Source organism: Narcine bancroftii, chromosome 2 (genome assembly GCF_036971445.1).
Source record: "Narcine bancroftii isolate sNarBan1 chromosome 2, sNarBan1.hap1, whole genome shotgun sequence".
Lineage (NCBI taxonomy): Eukaryota > Metazoa > Chordata > Chondrichthyes > Torpediniformes > Narcinidae > Narcine > Narcine bancroftii.
In genome coordinates, this window is record NC_091470.1 from 199,191,942 (window position 1) to 199,214,510 (window position 22,569).

A 22,569-nucleotide genomic window follows, 5' to 3' on the forward strand; every position below is an offset into this window, starting at 1 on the left:
ACAGCAGATGAAAACAAATTCCGTGTAATATTACACTGTCTTTATTACATGATTTTGATTTTGAGGAGGTTTACAACGATGATTCTGGGAATGAAAGGGTTTTCAGACGAGGACTTTGACAGCTCTTGGCCTGAACTCCTTGGAATTTAGGAGAATGAGGGGTGATCTCATTGAAACATTTTGAATGTTGAAAGGTAGACATAGAGTAGACATAGAAAGGATGTTTGAAACACGTTGTGATTGTAGTAAAAAGGCCTTGAAATGCTGGAGGAGCTCGACTGATCTCGCAGTGTCCACTGGAGGTAAAGATTCAGGCCTGAGCCCTTCTTTAAGAAATAAGCAAAAAAAACCCAGGAAATCTCAGATTGGCTGGGGGAGGAGTCCAGACCAACAAAAGGATAATGATAAGAGGTGAGAATTGATTTTTTCTGTGTGATAGGAGGGGAAAAGAGCTGGAAGAAATGGGGGAATTAACGAAAGCCAGAGACGTCGATGTTAATGCCATCCGGTTGGAGGGGGCCCAGACGGGAGATGAGGTGTTGGTCCTCCAATTTGCGGGTGGTCTCAGTCTGGCAGGGCATGAGACCACGGACAAACATGTCAGTAGGGGAATGGGATGGGGAATTGAAATGGGTGGCCACAGGGAAGTCCACGCTATTATGGTGCTCATTGAAGCCATCTCCCAGTTTGAGTCCAGTCCCTCCAATGTCCAGAGGTCATTTCCACTGGAGGGAGAGTCCGGGACAAGAGGGCACTACTTCAGGATTGAAGGGCTTCCGCTTAGAACAGAGATGCGGAGGAATTTCTTCAGCCAGAGGGCGGTGAATCTGTGGAATTTGTTGCCACGGACCAGACGTTAATAGGTTCGTGATTAGCCAGGGCATCGAAGGTTATGGGGAGAAGGCCGGGCAGTGGAGCTGAGTGGGAACGTGAATACGCTCATGATTGACTGGTGGGTCAGACTCAATTCAGCAGGAATGGACAATGTGCGCAGAGGCTCATGGTGTCCCAGGGAGACCACAGTGCAGAGGCTCATGGGAGGTGTCCCATAGATTATGAGGCCGCAAAGGCTTATGGGAGGTGTCCAACACAGATGAGGCCGCAGAGGCACACGGGAGAGCGGTCAAGAGGAGGCGAGTGCATGGCTACCGGATGTGGCGTAAAGGCGACGGCGCTTCCGCTCAACGATGGCGGCTCTCATCCAGATTCCAGTTTCAGTTTGGATTCACTGAAACGGGAAGGTTCGCCTGGCTGCCGGCGAGGTTTGCACACGGTGGCGGCCGGGCCGCGGACAAGCTGGAGCGGGCGGGGAGCCTGGCGCGGGCGGCCACCATGATGAAGAACCAGTGCCTGCTGGGGCTGAGAACCTTCGTGGCGTTCGCCGCCAAAGTCTGGAGCTTCGTGCTCTACATGTTGCGGCGGCAGATCCGCACCGTGAGTCGGGGCCCGGCCAGGGTCGGCGGTGTCACCGGGATCACCACCCCCCTCCCCCCGGAAACCATGTCAGGGCTTAGGTCTCCGACCCCCTCCATCATCCCCCCCCATCCCAACTTCCGGTCCTCCCATAGCTGTCCGTCCCCCTCCATCATCCCCCCCAACCCCAACTTTCGGTCCTCCCTCAGCTGACCATCCCCCTCCATCTTCCCCTGCCCTTTTTCTCAGGTGTCCGTCCCCCTCCATCTTCCCCCATACCCTCAATTATCTGTCCGTCCCCCTCCATAATCCACTCTCTCTGCTGTCTGTCCCCTCTCTCTCGGAGCAGGAGTCGGCCAACCGGCCCGTCGAACCTGCTCCACCATTCGTGGTTGATCTGTGATGGGCTCATCTCCACCTACCTGCCTTTTCCCCATATCCCCTAATTCCCTACCATCTAAAATCTATCCAACCTTGTCTTAAATATATTTACTGAGGTCGCCTCCACTGCTTCAATGGGCAGCGAATTTCACAGATTCACCGTCTTCTGGGAAAAGCCGTTCCTCCTCATCTCCATCCTAAATCTACTCCCCTGGATCTCTAGGCTATGTCCCCTAGTTCTGGACTCCCCTACCAATGGAACCAACTTACCTACCTCTAGTTTATCAATGCCTTTCATAATTTTATCCGTTTCTACAAGATCCCCTCTCATTCTTTTAAATTCCAGCGAGTATAGTCCCAGACAACTCAATCTCTCTTCATAGGCCAACCCCCTCATCTCTGGAATCAACCCAGTGAACCTCCTCTGCACCACCTCCAGTGCAAACTGGCCTCACCAGGACCTTGTACAGTTGCAGCATCACCTCCCTGCTCATAAATTCAGTCCCTCCAGTGATGAGGGACTGAATTTGCCTTCTCGATAGCCCGCTGCACCTGCAAACCAACCTTTGGCGATTCAAGGTGGTGTTCCGGTTTGGAAAATGAACTGGGTTCCTGCTCAGTGTTGCTCTCCTTCATCTGTCTGGTTCCCTTCCTCCAGCTGCTCCCTCCCTCCTGCCTCACCCATCACTTCTATAAACAAATTAATTTATAATAAATTCACACACACAAAATGGTAACAGGCCCTTCTGGCCCACGAGCCTGTGCCGCCCAATTAACGTACAGTCCACCCTGGTAGGTTTTGAAGGGTGAGGTGAAAACAGACCCCCCACCCCCCACCCCCCACCCCAGGCAGACACAGGGAGAACGTACAAACCCTTTGCAGTCAGCGCAGGATTTGAAACCAGGTCCGGATTGCCGGCTCTGTAACAATGTTGCACTAACCGTGCCACCCAACTCCTATCTCTTCTCCGCCCTCACTACCGTGCCACCCAACTCCTATTTCTTCTCCGCCCCCACCACCCCTCTCTCCTCCTTCTGTCCCCCTCTCTCCTCCCCACCCCCCCACCCCCGATTCACCTCCCAGTCTGACTTCCCTCTGAGCCGCTCGTGGCTGCGACCACACACCACTTTGTAAACCCCCTCCTGACCCATGCCCTCTGACCTAAGGGTTAGACCGGGTTCCTCCTCATGATCTCTGACCCAAGAGTTAGAGAGGGTTCCTCCTCCCGACCCCTGCCCTATGACCCCGGGGTTAAAGAGGGTTCTTCTTCCCAACCCCTGCCCTCTGACCCTAGAATTGGAGAGGGTTCCTGCTCCCAACTCCTGGGGTAATGGAGGGTCTCTGCCTCCAACCCCCTGCCCTGTGACCCCAGGCTTTGAGAGTTCCTTGCTCCAGACCCCAGGGTTCGAGAGGGTCTGGTTCATGTCACTTTACCCAATGGAAGGAGCTGCGGAGAGACAACGTTGTCAAACACCATCCACTTCCTGTTTCATTCTCCCACTCTCTGTGGACCATCAGGTGTCTGGCATTGGCCCCACGTGGGTAGTGATTGCTGGGCGGTGTGGGGGGGGCGGGGAAATGAGGCCCAGATGAAGAGATTATAACATATCTCTCTGCTTTCCTGCAGATTATCCAATATCAGACAGTTCGATATGATATTCTACCTCTCTCACCCATCTCAAGGAACAGGCTGGGTAAGTCTCTGCTCCATCCTTTTTAGTTAAATGTAGACCTACAGCAGGGTAATAGGCCCTTCTGGCGCACAAGCCTGTGCCACCCAATTAACCTACACCCCGGCATGTTTCGAACAGTGGAAGGAAACTGGAGCCCTCGGGGAAAGCCCTCGCAGACACACAGGGAGAAAGTACAAACTTCTTGCAGACAGCGTGGGATTCGAACCCCAGTCACTGGCACTGTAACAGTGTCACGCTGCTTGCTTCTTCCGGCTCAGGAAGCCCCCCCCCCACCACCACACCACTCGTTTCCTGACCTCTTGCCTCCCTCCCCTCCGTCTCGACCCTCCTGGAGTCCCTGCTCGCACTTCCCATCGTGAGTTGGATTCTCACTCTGTGCTCTCTCACCTGTTGATGTGCGGTCCTGCGGGGAGGATGTGGAGAGACATTTCCCTGAAGGGTCCAACCACCCAGACCCACTGCCATCAGCTCCGTGCAAGCTTTAAATGGCATGAAAATGAAGCTGACGGTTTTAATTTTTTTAATCCTGCGACCGTGGGGTCTGGGCCCAAGATGGTGGCGCCTGCGATTGGCAGCGGCCACGAGGAGTTGCAGACTCCGGGAAAGCGGAGGACTGGCGCCGGGCCCCCAGAAAATGGGGTGACCACCCTCACCCCATCTGAGAAGGAGAAGCAGAGGACACGACCCATTGGACGGTGACCACGTCGGCGGGCCAGCAAGGGTGCTTCTGAGGCTGAAGAACACGTAGGCAGCGTGTTGGTGACTCGAGGCGAGGGGATTCGCTGCGGGCTGCTGGAGACTGTGGTCGAGGGATTCACGCCGTGCTGTGGGCTGCTGGAGATGGGACGTGAGAGGGTGCCAAGGCGCTGAAGGGTCCCTGACCGTGTCAGAGGTTCGGATCTGGAGCTCGGGCTGCCGATGGTTTGGACTCGACCCTGTGGGCTGTTGAGGCGAATCCACAGATACTCAATGACTGTGTGGGGGGGGGTTTGCGGGGACTCTGTTTTGCTTCTTTTTCTCAGACTAAGGCTTTTCAGGTGATTTCTGCCTATGCCGAATCCGTCTACCTTGCGGCTGACGAATATAAATTCCATGTAATCTTGCACTGTCTTTATTACACGACCATAAATTTAATCTTGAATCTGTTTCAGGTCAAGTGAAGGGCAAAGTATTGGTCCTCGACCTGGACGAAACATTAATTCACTCACACCATGATGGTGTGTTGAGGCCGACAGTGAGGCCAGGCACACCTCCAGACTTTATATTAAAGGTAACTACGCCACCCCTCCCCTCCCCGGCATGGAGGGAAGGGTAACCACTGCAGTGGAGGGGGGGGGGGAAGGGGAGAGCGTCTTAGCTCAGCACTCACCCGGTCCCCTCCTCTTTCCCTCCCCCCACCCCCCCTCCCACCCCACCGCAGGTTGTGATTGACAAGCATCCAGTTCGGTTCTTCGTTCATAAACGACCGCACGTGGACTTTTTCCTGGAGGTGGTGAGTGTCGGGGGGGTGGGGGGGGAGGTGGAGCGGGGAGGGGTGTCCTGCTCAGGCAGTCATACAGCATAGAAACTGGCCCTACCGCCCGCCACCTCTAACGTCCAGCCCAATGCCGAGCTCGACTGATCTCACCTGCCTGCGTTACATCCACACCTGTTTACTGCCACGTTAACCAATGCTGTGATTGTAATTTAATATAAAAGTGTTGTAGAAACTCAGCGTCTCATGCAGTTATCTCCCATATATGAGTGAAACACGGAAGTCTGCAGACCCTAACCTTAAAAAACACCCAAAACACTGGAGAAATTTGGCCGGTCCTTCAACGTCCATCGGAGACAAAGATATTATCACCGACGTTTCGGGCCTGCGCCCTTCTTCAAGGAATGAGCAGCGACACCTCATTATTCGTCTGGGCACCTTCCAACCGATGGCATTAATAGCGACCTCTGGCTTTCCTTAAACCACACCCCCCCCCGCCCCCCACCTCACTTCTTCCCTTCCCTGTCTCCTTTCGCACAAACGTGATAAATTCTCACCTTGTCCCCTTCTCGCATCCAATTAACACCTTTTGTGGGTCTGGATCCGGGTCATAGAGGTTACCTACTTCTGGCTCATTCTGCTTATGCCTTGAAGAAGGCCTCAGGCCCGAAACGCCGGCAATATATCTTTGTTTTTTTTTACGGAGGGCGAAAGACCAGCCAAGTTCCTCCAGCGTTACGGTGTGTTCTTACTGTTTACTGTGTATGCCGGTCTACAAATGTAGGTTTTGAGCTACCAAGTCTGACACTGACCACTGGAGTGATACTGTCATGTCATTTTAATACCAAATTACTCTGTAAATGCTTTAATTTTATTATCTTGGGATGGTGGCCCAGTTGCACAGGGGTTCTCGGCCTTTTTCTTTCCACTCACGCCATCAAGGCTCTATGATTAAGGTGAGTGGGAAGGGAAGGTTGAGAATCCCTGCTTTAAACCTGACTGTTACTGAGATATTTTGCTTGAGAAAAATTGTCATTGGTCCATTTCCTTTGGAGCTCTGAAACGACGCACCGAATGATTCAATAAGGGAGGATTAAAATGGGGGTTTTCAAACTTTTTCTTCCCACCTGAACAACCCCTTACAAACCACAGATGACCTTGGGATTACTTAAATGTGGAATGTGAGTGGGAGGATAAAGGTTGAGAACTGACCAGGTTTGGATCTGGCACTGTCTGCACGGAGTTTGTACATTTATCCCAGTGTGGCGTGGGTTTCCTCCCACTGTTCGAAACGTATGGCAGTTGTAGGACAATTGGGTGTAGTTGGGTGGCATGGGATCGTGGGCTGGAAGGTCCTGTTACCGTGCTGCATGTCTAAATTTTTTTAAAATGTTGGCAGCTTTTCCAAGCAGGGAGTGTAGGTGGAATCGATGCGGGTCGGGGGGGAGGGTTGGTTTGTGTGGTGGCTTGAGCTTGTCCATGTACCTGCCAAGATTCGTCTTAAACACTGTTCCTTCCACCTCTGGGTCTCCTCAGATTTCCCCCCACCACCAATGTAGTTGCAGACACCCCTTCCACAGGAGACAGGTGCTGGCCATCTCACTCCCCCCCCCCACAACTGTATCGGGAATGCACTCGATACATTATCGCACTCAATGTCAGCAAAACCAAGGAGCTGATGGCTGATTTTAGGAAAGCCAGAGGTGTACGATCACTGGGGGATCAGAGGTGGAGAGGCTAAGCTCTGGGAGTCACGATCTCAGAGGATCTTTCCTGGACCCAACACACCAATGGCATCGTGAAGAAAGCACGTCAACACCTCAACTTCCTCAGGGGTTTGCCGAGGTTTGTTGAAAAATAACCCACCTCTACTTCCTCATCAGAAGTCCACAGTCTGCACGAATTGGAAACAACATCTCCTCCTCACTGATTATCAACACAGGTCCACCCCAAGGGACAATGCTTAGCCCACTGCTCTACTTGTTATACACCCATGACTTGTGTGACCAGGCACAATTCCAATGCTGTCTACAAGTTTGCCGATGAGAGAATGGTTGGCAGAATCACAAACGGCAATGAGGAGGTGTCCAGGAGGGAGATGGATCAGCTCATTGAATGGTGTAAAGACAACCACCTCGCGCTCAACGTCAGCAAAGCCAAGGAGATGATTGTGGGCTTCAGGAGGAAGTCAGGGGAACACGACCCAGTCGTCATTGACATTGGGTGAAGGGGGGGCCAAGAACTTCAAATTCCTGGGGTCAACAACTCCAGGATCTGTCCTGGAGCCTCCACGTCGATGCAATCATGAAGAAGGGTCGCCAGCGGCTAGACTTTGTGAGGTGTTTGAGGAGATTCAGTTCGTCACCGAAGACCCTCAAAAACTTCTCCAGGTTGATCGTGGGGAGCCGGTTGCATCACTGCCTGGTACAGAGGTGCCAACTTTCAGGACAAGAATAAACTCCAGAGGGCCGCTAACTTGGCCTGTGGCATCACGGTTCCCAGACTCCACTCCCGTCAAGGACATAGACATGAGGCGGTGCCTTAAAAAAGCAGCCTCTATCCTCAAGGACCCCCACCCCCCCCCAGACCGTGCCCTCCTTACTCTGCTACCATCGGGAAGGAGGTCCAGGAGCCTGAAGACGAGCACAAGGACAGCTCCTTCCCTTCCGCCATCAGATTCCTGCATGAACCATGAACCGCTTCACTCTGACTTTTTCCTGCTTTGTTTTTTTTTTATTTTTAAGGAGATTTTCACTGCGACGCTGCCACAAAACAACAAATTTCGTGATTCTGATTCCAAAATGGCAACTACAGACTCCTGAGGTGATCAAAAGCTTTGAAGCCAGCTCTCTTATACCTGCACATCCCCGCTTTCTCACAAACACCTGTGAAGCCAAATGTCCCAAACATTATGGTGTCCTGAAGTGGGGGGAACTCTGTTTTAAAAGTCCTCTAGTTTCTATACTGTTGAACCAAAATGTCTACAAATAACTGTGAATAAAATGAGGAATGTACACTTTAATCACACGTGGAGCACAGGGAAAGTAAAAAGTGTCTTTGTCCCAAACATCGTGGAGGGCACTGTGTGTAAACGGAGAGTGGATTGGCCTCCTGTGACTGGGAAGCTGTGGAGGTGAGGGTCTTCGAGGGTGGAGGGGACTGCCAGAGGTAGGTGGGGGGGGGGGGGGTTACTCGCTTCTTAACACCCTTCCCCGTTGCTGTTTGCTAGGTCAGCCGGTGGTACGAGTTGGTGGTCTTCACAGCCAGCATGGAGATCTACGGCTCGGCTGTGGCTGACAAACTGGACAATAACAGAGGGATCCTGAAGCGAAGGTACTACAGACAGGTAAGGGGCAAGGTGCCGGGCCTCGTGGGAGTGAGGAGGGGCGGCGGGTGCTCCGAGCTGCGTCAGGGCAGGTGGGGCTGACCCCCCACCCCACCCCCAGGAGTCAGCCAAGGAATGGGATGTCCAGCTATGGTGGGTAACTCAGAGTCCATTGGTCTCTCCCTCCTCCCCACCCCTCCTAGTGCCCCCAGTGAAAGGGCAACAGCATTTAAACATCTCCCCCCCCCTCTCCAGCCTGGGATCTTGCTGTGCCCTGCTCGTAGATGACTCTGGCGCGGGGCTAAGACAGAGAGATCTGCTTCAGACACGAGCCTTTGTTCGCTCTGCTGTGCCCGTTACCTGCTCTGCCCAAGGTGCCCAGGGTTCTACCCACCACATTGGTGTCAAGGGTGGGGCACCTGGAAGCAGGTGCTGTTCTCAGGATTGATTTGAGCACAGCCAGTCGGAATCGGTAGCCGAAGAAGTGGAGGCTTGTACATTTATTGGGATCTCTGGGCATTAAGAATTTTGTTGAAGTATAATGTCAAAAACACAGCAGTCGATGTGGGCACAGGAAGATCCCACAAATGGTGGGGAGTGGGTATCTGTTTAAGAACAGATAAGGACAGGAGTCGGCCATTTGGCCCTTCAAGCTTGCTCTGTCCTTCAATGAGATCGTGGTTGATCTGATGACAGGCTCACCTCCACCAACCTGCCTTTTTCCCCATATCCCTTAATACCTCGACTATTTAAAAATTGATCCAACCTTGTCTGAAACATATTTACTGGAGGTCACCTCCACTGTTTCAATGGGCAGCAAATTCCACAGATTCCCCACCCGCTGGGAAAAGCCGTTCCTCCTCATCTCCAACTCAAATCTACTCTGTAGTGCACATCGAAAGAATCAAAAGACTTGTCGATCCGAACCAAGGCTTTTATTAACAAAAGACTGGAGCCTATCACATGGATCAACCAGTCCAGAATGACCTGGATCTGGCTAGGAGCAACCCTTTAAGACCTGCCAGTAGGCGTAGCTATGCTCTCAGCCAATCACAGCCATCCTATACTACAATATACACAGATATACATCTGTGATAGAATCCGTACTATCACATACTCCCCTGAATCTTGAGGCTATGTCCCCTCGTTCTGGTCTCCCCACCAATAGAAACAACTTACCTCCCTCTATCTTATCTTTACCTTTCATAATTTTATACTTTTCTATAAGATCCCCTCTCATTCTTCTCAGTTCCAGTGAGTAGTCTCAGACGACTCAATCTCTCCTCACAGGCCGACCCCCTCATCTCTGGAATCAACCTGGTGAACCTCCTCTGCACCATCTCCAAAGCTAGTCCGTCCTTCCTCAAATACAGTGACCAGAACTGCACGCCGTGCTCCAGAGGGGCCTCGCCAGGACCTTGTATAGTTGTAGCAGAACCTCCCTGCTCCTAAATTCAATCCCTCCAGCGATGAAGGCCAACTTTCCATTTGCCTTCTCGATAGCCTGCTGCACCTGCAAACTAACCTTTTTCGATTCACACACAAGCCCTCCCGAGTTCTTTTGCACGGCGGCCTGCTGTAATCGCCTTCTTCCAGTAAGGAGACCGGAACTGCATGCTTGTATCTTCCTTGGTTGATGCACAACCATTGGCCCCAAGCCTTTGAAGATAACTCTGCCTTCATCGAGCTGGTGGATGGTGGGACGTTTTTAGAGGGATGTTCTGAAGCACGCTGGGTTCCCTCGCCACTGTGCAACCTGTGTCACCCCAGGCTCTTGTGGTGACATTAATTTCTTAATTTCCTCTGGTGGGATGTCACTTGAAGAACTGTGTATAGTTTTAGCCACCTTATTTGAGAAAAGATGTGGTGGAGTTGGAGAGGGTTCAGAGAAGATTTACTAGAATGATACCAGGAATGAAAGGGTTCGCATATGAGGAACATTTGTCAGCTCTTGGACTGAACTTGTTGGAGTACAGAAGGATGGGGGATGGAAATCTCATAGAGGCATTTCGAATGCTGAAAGGCCTGGACAGAATAGATGTGGCAAGGATGTTTCCCATGATCGGGGCAGGGTGGTCTGGGACAACTTCAGGATAAAAAAGGAGTCTATTTAAAACAGAGATGCAGAGTTATTTCTAGCCAGAGGGTCGTGAGTCTGTGAAACATGTTGCCATGGGCGGCCGTGGAAGCCAGGCCGTTGGGCACATTTCAGGCAGAGATGGACAGGTATTTGATTAGTCAATAGCAGGGAGAAGGCCGGGAAGTGGGACTGAGTGACAAAGATCAACTGATGATAGAATGGCGGGGCAGACTCAACGGGCCGATTGGCTTACTTCTGCTTGTATATCTTGTGTCTGGGCTCAAATGCACGACAACGTTTGTACTTTAACCATCGCTGGGAGTGTCAACAGAATGCTGTACAAGTCCCAGTACATGTCTGTTGTTGCTTGATGTCCAAGTCTTGAATCTGAACACTTTCTTCCCCCACACCCCCTTACTCTTTGTTCCTCGCTTCCCCCACCCCCGCCCCTCCCTCAACCCTCCACTCCTGTCTGCGGCAGCACTGTACACTGGAGCTGGGCAGCTACATAAAAGATCTCTCAGTGGTGCACGACGACCTCTCCAGCATCGTCATATTAGACAACTCCCCCGGAGCCTACAGAAGTCACCCAGGTAAGAGCGGCGAGATCCGGCCGTGCTTTACCTGCCGCGTGCCTGGCGTTGACTCCGCCGCGACAGATTTCACCAGTTGCCGAGGCTTTGAGCTGCTTTGCAAGTCAAAGCTCCCGGCACTACTGCCACATAGTCAAGGACCCATGTAAAATCACAGTCACACATCGATAGTGGGATTTTCAGATTTGGATTACAGATTTATTGTCAGAGTACATACATGACATCACATGCAACTCTGAGATTCTTTTTTCCTGCGGGCGAGGCAGAATTTCCACTTGCAGTGCAAAAAATAAACTGTACTGAACGTACACATGTAAACAAATAAAGAAATGTAAACTGACTGTGCAATACAGAGAAAAAAATCAATAAGGTGCACAAGTAAAAGTCCTTAAATGAGCCTCTGATTGAGTTTGTCGTTGAGGAGTCTGATGGTGGAGGGAGAGCAGCTGTTCCTGAACCTGGTGGTGCAAGTCTTGTGCCCCTGACACCTCTTTCCTGACGGCAGCAGCATGTTCTGGGTGGGTGTGGGATCCTTGATGATCGCTGCTCCTCTCCGATGGCAGCGTTCCCCGTAGATGTACTCATTGGTGGGGAGGGTTTTGTCTGTGACTTCCTGGACTGTGTCCACTACCTTTTGCAGGGCTTTATGCTCAGGGTTATTGGTGTTCCCCGTACCAAGCCGTGCTGCATCTGGGGGATCAGAGGTGGAGAGGGTAAGCAAATTGAAGTTTTTGGGAGTCACAACCTCGGAGAATCTTTCCTGGACCCCAACACACCAATGGCACGGTGAAGAAAGCATGTCAGTGCCTCTACTTCCTCAGAGATTTTGGAAGTTTGGTATGACGTCGAAAACCCTGGCAAATTTCTACAGAGGGGTGGTAGAAAGTGTGCTGACCCAGTTGCATCACAGTCTGGTACGGGGGACACCAATACCTCTGATTGTAAAGCCCTGCAAAAGGCAGTGGACACAACCCAGGACATCAGAGGCCTGGACAGAGTAGATGTGGCAAGGATGTTTCCCATGGTCGGGGCAGGGGAACATCTACAGGGAACGCTGCCGTCGGAGAGCAGCAGCGATTGTCAAGGATCCACACCACCCTGCACATGCTCCGTTCTTACTTCTGCCATCAGGAAAGAGATCTCAGGGCCACAAGACCTGCACCACCAGGTTCAGGAACAGCTGCGACCCTTCCACCATCAGACTCCTCAACAGCAAACTCAGTCAGAGACTCATTTAAGGACTATCTTTTTATTCTCGGTATTGCACGCAGTTTGTTTACATTTGTTATCTATTTACAGTTCTCTATTTGTTTACATGTCTACGCAGTGTACAGTTTATTTTTGCTCTACCAATTAGTGGTAATTCTGCCACGCCCACAGAAATTAGGAATTTATGTGATGCATGTATGTACTCTGACAATAAATCTGAATTTCTGTCCACTCATTCCTTGTACAAGCTGCCCTCTTGTGTGGAAAAATTACCCCTCAAGTCTCCCTTAAATTTCTCCCTTCTCACCTTTAACCTGTGCCCTCTCATTCTCAAAGCCCACTCTCTGGAAAATAATCCTGCAGGGACCTCCATAATATTTGGAACAAAGACAGTTTTTCCTTTATTTTCCCCTGTGCTCCACGGTTTTAAAATTATAATCAAACAATTCACATGTGATTAAAGTGCACATTCCTGATTTTATTCAAGGTTATTTGTGGACTTTTCGGTTTGACCGTGTTGAAGTTATAGCACGTTTTATACATAGTTCCTTCATTTTGGGTCACCATATTGTTGGGGACATTTGGCTTCACAGGTGTTTGTGAGAACGCAGGTATGTTTAATTGGTTCATTGGTGCAGGTAGAAGGGAGCTGGGCTTGGTTCGAAGCTGTCGATCTCCTTTGGAGTCTGTAGTTGCCATTTTTCAACATGAGGAGCAGAGTTGTACCAGTGAACGTCAAAGAAGCCATTATGTGGCTGAAGAACCAGAATAAAACAGGAAGAGACATCGCCCAAACCTTATGATGACCAAAAAAATCAATAGTTTGGAACATCATTAGTGAGAAAGAGTGAACTGGTGAGCTCAGTAATTGCAAAAGGACTGGTGTTCCAAGGAAGACCTTCACTGCTGAGGACAGAAGAATTCTTATCGTAGTGAAGAAAAATCTCCGACAGATCAGAAACACTCTTCAGGAGGCGGGTGTGGACGTGTCAATGGTGACTGTCTGCAGAAGACTTCATGAGCAGATATACAGAGGCTACACTGCAAGGTGCAGACCACGAGTTAGCCACAGAACAGGATGACCAGGATACAGTTTGCCAAGACGTATTTAAAAGAGTCTGCAAAATTTCTTCAAATAGGTCTTGTGGACAGATGAGACCAAGATTAGCTTGATTCAGAGTGATGGAAAGAGCAAAGTGTGAAGGCCCAAGGTCCAAATCATCCCATCTCATCTGTGAAACCTGGCGGTGGGGATGTTATGGCCTGGGCATGTCTGGCTGCCACAGGTATTGGTGCATTGATCTTCATCAATGATCTAACTGCCTACGTCAGTAGCAAAATGAATTCTGAAACATCTTATCTGTTCAAGTTTGACCAAGTGTCCCCAAACCCATTGAACGGACCTTCACCCGACAGCAAGACCATGATCCAAAACGTACTGTTAAAGCAACAAAGGGGTTTTGTAAAGCTAAAAACTGGAAAATTCTTGAATGGCCAAGTCAGTTGCCCACTATAAATCCAACTGAGGACACCTTCCATAGGCTGAAGAGAAAATGTAAGGGGGAAAATCCCTGAAACAGGCAGTAGCAGAAGATGGCTGCGGTAGAGGCCTGGCAGAGCATCACCAGAGAAGATGCTCAGTGCCTGCTGACATCCATGAATCACAGACTCCAGGCAATCATTCCAGGGAAGGGCTGTGAAACAATGTGCTAAACACGACTATTTTAATATGCACATCACTGCCACGTCCCAAAGATTATGGTGCCCTGAAAATGAGGGGACTATGTATGAAATGTGCTGTAATTTCTACACGGTCAAACCAAAATGTCCGCAAATACCCTTGAATAAGGGTGGCACGGTTAACGTAACGGTATTGTCACAGTGCAAATGATCAGGGGTTCGAATCCGGCGCTGTCTGTAAGGAGTTTGTACGTTCTCGCTGTGACTGCATGGGTTATCCCTGGGGGCTCCGGTTTCCTCCCACCGTTCAAAAGTGAACTGGGGGGTTGGGGGGAGGGGGCCTCATTGGCCAGTAGGGCCTGTTACTGTGCTGGATGTCTAAATTTAAATTTAAAATCTGGGATGTGTACTTTAGTCGCACATGAATTGTTTGTTTAAAACTGTGGACAAATAAAGGAAAAAGTGTCTTTGTCCCAAACATGGAGGGCGCTGTATGTCACTGGTAATTTCACAGACCCTCTATAAGGCCTATCCCTGTGGCTCTGACATTTCAGAGAGAATAAACCCAACCTACTTCAATCTCTCTTTCAAAGTAAAGCCCCCTATTCCGGGCAACATCTGATAAAGTTCTCCTGCTCTTGCTTTGATTAGGTTGCACTCTCTTGGCACTGTTCCTCTGGCAGGACAGCCTTTCCTCAGAACGGCCCCTCACCACACTTCCCCACCAGTACAGTGCTCATTCACCTCTGCGTCTGACCCCGGGAGTGTATGATGAGACAATGTGGAGGGATCTTCACTCTGTATCTGACCGTGGGAGTGTGTGATGGGATGGTGCGGAGGGAGCTTCACCCTGTCTGACCATGGGAGTGTGTGATGGGACGGTGTGGAGGGAGCTTCACCCTGTCTGATCCCGGGTGTGTGTGATGGGACGGTGTGGATGGAGCTTCACTCTGTGTCTGACCCCGGGAGTGTGTGATGGGATGGTGTGGAGGGTGCTTCATTTTGTGATGGGACGGTGTAGAGGGAGTTTCACTCTGTGTCTGACCCCAGGAGTGTGTGATGGGTCGGTGTGGAGGGTGCTTCATTCTGTGTCTGACTCCTGGAGTGTGTGATGGGATGGTGTGGAGGGTGCTTCATTTTGTGATGGGACGGTGTAGAGGGAGTTTCACTCTGTGTCTGACCCCAGGAATGTGTGATGGGACGGTGTGGAGGGTGCTTCATTCTGTGATGACCCCAGAAGTGTGTGATGGGATGGTGTAGAGGGAGCTTCACCCTGTCTGATCCCGGGAGTGTGTGATGGGACGCTGTGGAGGGAGCTTCACCCTGTCTGATCCCGGGAGTGTGTGATGGGACGGTGTGGAGGGAGCTTCACTCTGTGTCTGACCCCGGGAGCGTGTGATGGGACAGTTGGGAGGGAGCTTCACTCTGATGGGACGTTGTCTCTGTGATTAAGCTCCAGTCCTGGGTGAGGGGGCTGTGTAGCAAGAGTTTTGCCCCTTGCATTCATAAAGAACACACCAGTTATCCTCAACTCTTCTTCAAAACCCCCAGCCGATGAGACATCAGCTGATGTTGAATTTGCCCGACATGGTTTGCGCCCCAAGTGTGGGGGGAGAGGCCAGAGGAACAAGGAAGGACCGTGGCAGGACTGTACCCCGTTACCTCCGGCCCTTGGATCTGATTTCTCTTGTTGCTTTGTAGATAATGCCATACCCATTAAATCGTGGTTCAGCGAGCCAGGCGACACAGCATTACTGAACCTTCTCCCGATGCTTGATGCATTACGGTAAGCAGAGACAGTCTCTCATCTACAGGTGAAGAGGGTGTGGTTTGGTGCAATCAGGCTGGGGATGGGGGGAAAAGGTATACTCTCCTTTAAGATTCATTTTTTAAAATTCAGACAGATGGGAACCCATGCCGCCCAATTTATACCCAATTGATCTACAATCCCCGTATGGTTTTGGACATCGGGAGGGTAGAAGGGGCCTTGGAGTGCCATCCCCGCAACATTGAAGCAGCATTTAACAAGCTAAAGTGCAGAGGGCCGCGGAGTCGGTCAGCATAGCCAGTGTAGTGGAGGAGCGAGGGCCTGCCTCTGTGCTGAACGACTCTGTGATGACAAGAGCCTCGCACTCCCATTCCCCACCGCACACACCCAGCCCCCCAACAAACATCCAGACCTTAATGGAATTTATAGGATACAGCCACTGGTCAGACAGGAGTGACGGGAACGTGGAAGGAGAGGAGTGATGAGAAGGGGGTACGAGGAAGGAGAGGAGTGAAGAGACCAGGGAACAGGGAAGGGGAGCATTGACGAGATTGGGGCACGGGGAAGGAGAGGAGTGACGAGAACGGGGAAGGAGAGGAGTGACAAGAACAGGGAACGGGGAAGGAGAGGAGTGACGAGAACGGGGAAGGAGAGGAGTGACGAGAACGGGGAAGGAGAGGAGTGACGAGAACGGGGAAGGAGAGGAGTGACGAGAATGGGGAAGGAGAGGAGTGACGAGAATGGGGAAGGAGAGGAGTGACGAGAACGGGGAAGGAGAGGAGTGACGGGAACGGGGAAGGAGAGGAGTGACGGGAACGGGGAAGGAGAGGAGTGACGAGAACGGGGAAGGAGAGATGACGAGAACGGGAAAGGAAAGGAGTGACGAGAACGGGGGAAGGAGAGGAGTGACGAGAACGGGGGAAGGAGAGGAGTGACGAGAACGGGGAAGGAGGGGAGTGACGAGAACAGGGGAAGGAGGGGAGTGACGGGAACGGGGAAGGAGGGGAGTGACGAGAACAGGGAACGGGGAAGGAGTGACAAGAATGGGGAAGGAGAGGAATGACGAGAACAGGGAACGGAGAAGGAGGGGAGTGACGAGACCAGGGAAGGAGAGGAATGACGAGAACAGGGAACGGGGAAGGAGAGGAGTGGCGAGAACAGGGAAGGAGAGGGAGGATGAATCAACTCATGATTAGAATGGCAGGGCAGACTCGATGGGCTATGGCCTGCTTCTGCTCCTGTATATTGTGGAAATGGTGGAGGAGGTGGGGCAGAGGGGGAGGAGCACAGGCAGGGGGTAATAAGTGGGTAAGGGAGGGAGGACGCAGCAGCAAACGGGGAGGGGGGAGAGTGGATCTGGGAATGGAAGGGGAGGGGAAGAGGAAAGGGGACAGAGGGACAGGGAAGGGAGGGAGAGCGGGGAGTGGGCTGGCAGAAACTGGAGAAGTTGACGTTAGTGCCGGACAGTTGAAGAGGGCCCGGACAAAATATTGTGTTGTTCCTCCATTTTACGGGTGGTCTTAGTTTGGCAGTGCATGAGCACAGGGCCAGACAGAGGGGGTGGGTTCAGGTGCCGTGGTTTTTACTGGCGACATTCATGGGCTTCTTTTCGCTCTCTTGCAGGTTTACAGCAGACGTCCGGTCACTCCTGAGTCGAAACTTGCACCAGCACCGATTGTGGTGACCCTCCATCTCTGACTCCTGAACCACAGGGACTGATCTATGCCTTATCCTCATCGGCAGCCACTCGCCTCAACCCCCCCCACCCCCTTCCCTCCCGCCCTGTGACTCGGGTAGTCTCCCTGCATTTAGCTGCCCGCCCCACCTCTGCTCCGCCTCCCTCTTCCCCTCTGCACTTCACCCCGAAGCCTCTGGCACAGGCACCGCCGTCTACTGAACCGGGCTTTCCGTGCCACTAGGCACGCACCCTTTACACCCTGACACTGTGCAGACAGAACCACGTGCCTGCAACGTGAAAAATGTGCCGAGACACTCCGTGCAGTGGACAATGATGCAACTGGACAGTATTGTACAGCGTTGGTGGGGACAGGAGAATCCATCCGGCGCACGAGAGATTTGGAAGAAGCTCATTTGTTTCTCCCCTCTTTAGTCTTTTAAAATAATTTTCTTGTATGAAGAAAGCCTTGACCTTTTTCTTTTCCCTCCACCCTCTCCCCAACTTTGTCATTTATTTCTCAACCTTCAACAATGTCCCCAAGGGTTTTGCTGACTTTGGGACTTTCATGTCACCTGGATACTTGCAACCCGTGAATCTCCCCCTCTCCCTGTCTCTCTCCCCCTCTCCCTGCCTCTCTCCCCCTCTCCCTGCCTCTCTCCCCCTCTCCCTGCCTCTCTCCCCCTCTCCCTGCCTCTGGCCCCCTCTCCCTGCCTCTCGGCCCCCTCTCCCTGCCTCTCGGCCCCCTCTCCCTGCCTCTCGGCCCCCTCTCCCTGCCTCTCGGCCCCCTCTCCCTGCCTCTCGGCCCCCTCTCCCTGCCTCTCGGCCCCCTCTCCCTGCCTCTCGGCCCCCTCTCCCTGCCTCTCGGCCCCCTCTCCCTGCCTCTCGGCCCCCTCTCCCTGCCTCTCGGCCCCCTCTCCCTGCCTCTCGGCCCCCTCTCCCTGCCTCTCGGCCCCCTTTCCCTCTCTCACCCTGCCCCTCGCCCTCTGCCCCTTACCCCCTTTCCTTCTCACCCTTCTCTTCCTCCACCCCTTCTACTCCTCCCCTTCCGCAACCCTCTCCCTTTCCCCCTTTTACCATCCTCCACCCCCCCCCGTCTCACCCCTCTATTCCCTTTCCCTTTCTCTATTCCCTTTCCCTTTCTCTATTCCCTTTCACCACACGACTACCGTGTGAGACTTGCCGCCAGTTAATTTGACGTGGGTTTGGGGGGGGGGGGGGGTTCTCTTGCCGCAGGTCTGGCGGCTTGGTACTTATGCGCAGAACAGGAGACAATCTGGGAAACGTGGGAGACCGCTGGGGAACAGGCACGGAGCTGGTTGCTGCGACTGAAGGGACATCTCACAAGCCCAGTGCACCCTGACCACTCCGCCCCAGCCCAGACTGCTGGCATTTCAGTTTGGAAACGCTCAGGCAAGGCAGCTGCTTCCCGGCCTTAGTCTGTGGGCAACTATCCCGGTAGAACAGTCAACTTGAATGGGAGCTTAAACCCTACGCCATCCGGACTACCTCTGTCAAGAGTGGGTGCAGAATCCATTCACTGGGGTTTTCCATTTAACAATAAAACATTTTTATTTATGAGTTTTTATTTTGCTGGTTATTCTGATAAAGCATTCATGTTAATTCGTCTGGTAAGTCCATCTCTTTATAATTCTTTGACTCATCAAATTCCCTTTGAACTGATGTTTCATCCATTACAACCTGGGTTTGGATCATTTGGAATGGATGGACCCCCCTCATTACTGACCCCCAGTCTCTCTCCCCCCCATTACTGATACCCAGTCTCTCTCCTCCTTCATTTCTGACCCTCAGTCTCTCCCCCCCCTTGTTGCTGACCCCCAGTCTCTCTCCCCCTCGTTACTGACACCCAGTCTTTCTCTTTCTCCCCCTCATCACTGACTCTCAGTGTCTCTCCCCCTTCATTACTGACCCCAGTCTCTCTCTGCCATTTACTGACCCCTACTCTATCTCTTTGACCCCCCCCAGTCTCCATCTCTCCTCATTACTGACCCCCAGTCTCCCCTCCCCAATTACAAATCCCCCAGTCTCTTCCCTTGTTACTGATCCCCAGTCTTTCTCTTCCCCCCTATTGTGACAGTCCCCCCAGTCTTTCTTTGCCCCCATTATTGGCCTTGAGTCTCTCTTCCCTCCCTTGTTACAGATCCCAAGTCTCCACCCTCATTACTGACCCATCTTCCCCCACCCCGCTTCATTACTGACCATTTGCCCTTTCTATTAAGACTGTGCTTTCTTGATCCTCTGTGTCAAGTCCTGGTGAGGCCACATCTGGAGCACTGCGGGCAGTTCTGGTCGCCTTGAGGAAGGATGGACTGGTTTTGGAGACTGTGCAGAGGAGGTTCACCAGGCTGATTCCAGAGATGAGGGGGTTGGCCTGCAAGGAGAGATTGAGTCGTTTGGGCCTGTATTCGCTGGAATTTAGGATAATGAGAGGGGATCTTACAGAAATGCATAAAATTATGAAAGGCATAGGTAGGTAAGTTGTTCCCATTTGCGGGGGAGACCAGAACTAGGGGACATGGCCTCAAGATTCAGTTGAGTAGATTTAGGAGGGAAATGAGGAAGCTTTTCCCAGAGGGTTGTGAATCTGTGGAATTCGCCCATTGAAGCAGTGGAGGTGGCCTCGATAAATATATTTAAGACGAGGTTGGATAGATTTTTACATAGTCGGGGAATTAAGGGATATGGGGAAAAGGCAGGTTGATGGAGATGAGCCTGTCATCAGATTAGTCACGATCTCATTGAATGGCAGAGCAGGCTTGATGGGCTGAATGGCTGACTGCTGCTCCTTTTTTTTATGTTCTTCGGTAACCATTCTCCACTGTAGCTCCAATCCCTTTATTACAATCAACCAATGGCCCCTGTTCTCACCTAATGTCCTTTCATCTTCTTTCCAGATGGTTGGACTTTGTTTCTGCATCTGTTCTCTCTGCTAGTTTGTACCTTTCTTCTCAAGTCCAGGTCACTTGTTCCAGATCCTCTCAGTTCGTCTCTTGCCACCCCAGCTTCGTCTGCCACAACAGCGTGGATCTACCAGCAGCCGCCCATTTCAGTTCTCCACTCCATTCCCTTGCCTCTCTGGCCTCTTGCACTGCCAGACTTGAGACCATCCATAAATTGGAAGAACAACACCTCATCTTCTGATTGGGCTCTCTCCAACCAGATGGCAGTAACATTGACTTCTCAGGGTTTTGTTAAACCCCCCTACCCCATTGTTCCCCCCCCCCCGTCTCTCTTTTTGCACAGACATGATAAATTCGACCTAATCCTATCCAATTAACACCTTTTGTTGGTCTGAATTCCTCCCCCATTGTTGAATTCTGAGATTTTCAGATCTATCCTGTTCTGATTTTTTTCCTTGAAGAAGGGCTCAGGCCCAATACGTCACTGATATATAGATCCTGAATAGACCGGCCGAGCTCCTCCAGCATTTCAGTGTGTTTACTATAATGGCAGCATCTTCAGCCTATCATGTTTCATTCATTGCTTGCCACCAGTCCACTGATGCCTCGTAATGAGTTGTCAGAGCAAGACTGCTTCCTATTGTTACAGAAGGATCTTCCCACCAGATTCCTTAAGGATCATTTCCATGCACATGAGTCTGATGTATAGGTGCAGTGAAGTCTTGCCTGCTGCAGCTTCCCAAGGTCATGAGTGTGTTGGGTGACCTACCGAATCTTCTCAAACACCTCACAAAGTTTAGCCGCTGGTGAGCTTTCTTCGTGATTGCATCGACATGAAGGCTTCAGGACAGACCATCGGAGATCTCTCCCCCCTCAGGTATTTGAAGTTCTTCACCCTCTCCACTACTGAGCCCTTGATGGGGCTGGGTCTCTGCTCCCTCCTGAAATTCACGATCATCTCCTTGGTTTTGCCAATGTGGAGTGCAAGGTTGTCGGTGTGACACACTCAATGAGCTGATCTATCTCCCTCCTCTTTACTCTCTGTAGTTCTGCTAATGACCATGGTGCCATTGGAAAATTGGAAAACTCCAGAGGGTTGTTAATTCGGCCTGTGCCATCACCGGCACCAAACTTCACTCCATCGAGGACATCAACATGAGGTGGTCTTAAAAAAAGCAGCTGCTACGAGCCCAGAGGACCCCAAAACCCAGCAGCAAATAGATATTCACCGAGACAAATGGTTACTTAAACAAAAGTTGCTTTTAGTTTTCTTTAAACATGAAAACAGAATCACATTTTAACATCTCTATTGACTTACTTAACCTAACAACCCTCTTCTAATTCTAAGCGCACGTGTACGTAATCTGTGTGTGTGTGTGTGTGTGTGTGTGTGTGTGTGTGTGTGTGTGTAAGTTCAGAAAAGTTCTTTGGTTCACAGCCCAATCTCACTTCTCTTTCCTCCAAGTTCACCGGTGTCAGGCAATTCTTATACTGTGCACAGAATTTAACATTTATGAAGTTCATCAGGCTTTGGTGCTTGAAAGGTAAATGGTTACCGCTCAGGGAGGTTCTTGTTGGTTTTCAGAGAGAGAGATTGGTTGTTCCAGGACACCCATGTTAGAAATTAAAGTACCTTTAAAGAAATTGCTCGAGACAAAAATTGAGAACAAAGAACATTTATTACTACAACAATGCAAAGTTGGGTGCTTCCCCTTACCCTGGGAATACACACATACACTGGGGCTCACCCAACTTTTATACAGTCAATTTCAGTATCAGAGTGCCCTCCCCCTTACATTCTTCTGCCCCCTGGATGGGTTTGGCATAGGCAATCCTTCCTGCCTACGTGCAGTTTCAGTACACTTGGAGGACCAGGGTGGGTGCCCCATCATGTCATTGTTCTTATTCACACCTTCCTGATTCTCAGGGCTACAATCTCTTGATATGCAGAGTTGACTCATTCTATCTAGGGTTGGCTAATTTCATATGTATAAATCTGTGTATGGTTAGCTAATTAGAAATGTATGACTTGGTACTTCTGTCCAGGGCTAGGAGACCCTTATCTGATCCAGACTACCTCAACTTCCTACATTCTATTGTACCTTACCATTCCTTATCTTAGTCTTATGGTCTTGTCACAAAGACTAGAAGATTCTTATGTTAATCGTGCTGACTCTGCTTTCCTGCATCCTAAGCCCCAAGCTTATCCTGTTTGAACTGGTTACAGCCATTTACTGATGAACTTTAGTTTCTTCCATGTTCATAATTTTAGATCAATTTTCCCATCTCTCACACCCACAACTGATGTACTTCCATCAGCCACTCCAGTGTCTTGCTAATGAAACTTTCCCCTTC

General features: G+C 51.1%; 1 protein-coding gene across 2 annotated transcripts; it reads left to right on the forward strand.

Annotated features, from left to right (window-relative positions):
* Positions 1 to 1,123: 1,123 nt before the first annotated feature.
* LOC138754959 (CTD nuclear envelope phosphatase 1) lies at positions 1,124 to 18,871 on the forward strand. 2 transcript variants are annotated; one of them, XM_069920034.1, is made up of 8 exons: positions 1,127 to 1,434; positions 3,423 to 3,489; positions 4,641 to 4,759; positions 4,910 to 4,981; positions 8,193 to 8,309; positions 10,850 to 10,961; positions 15,552 to 15,636; positions 17,242 to 18,871. In XM_069920034.1, exons 1-8 carry the CDS (start codon positions 1,153 to 1,155, stop codon positions 17,300 to 17,302), a joined length of 915 nt encoding a protein of 304 aa, XP_069776135.1. In that variant the 5' UTR covers positions 1,127 to 1,152; the 3' UTR covers positions 17,303 to 18,871. The 2 variants fall into 2 exon arrangements, with proteins under 2 accessions (XP_069776136.1, XP_069776135.1); XM_069920035.1 differs by lacking the exon at positions 4,910 to 4,981 and having other exon boundaries at positions 1,124 to 1,434.
* Positions 18,872 to 22,569: the final 3,698 nt, after the last annotated feature.

Coding starts and splice junctions, on each gene's coding strand:
- LOC138754959 (XM_069920034.1), top strand. CDS start 1,153: ATGTGGCGTAAAGGCGACGGCGCTTCCGCTCAACGATGGCGGCTCTCA. Junction 4,760..4,909: donor CTCCAGACTTTATATTAAAG/GTAACTACGCCA, acceptor ACCCCACCGCAG/GTTGTGATTGACAAGCATCC. Junction 4,982..8,192: donor TGGACTTTTTCCTGGAGGTG/GTGAGTGTCGGG, acceptor GCTGTTTGCTAG/GTCAGCCGGTGGTACGAGTT.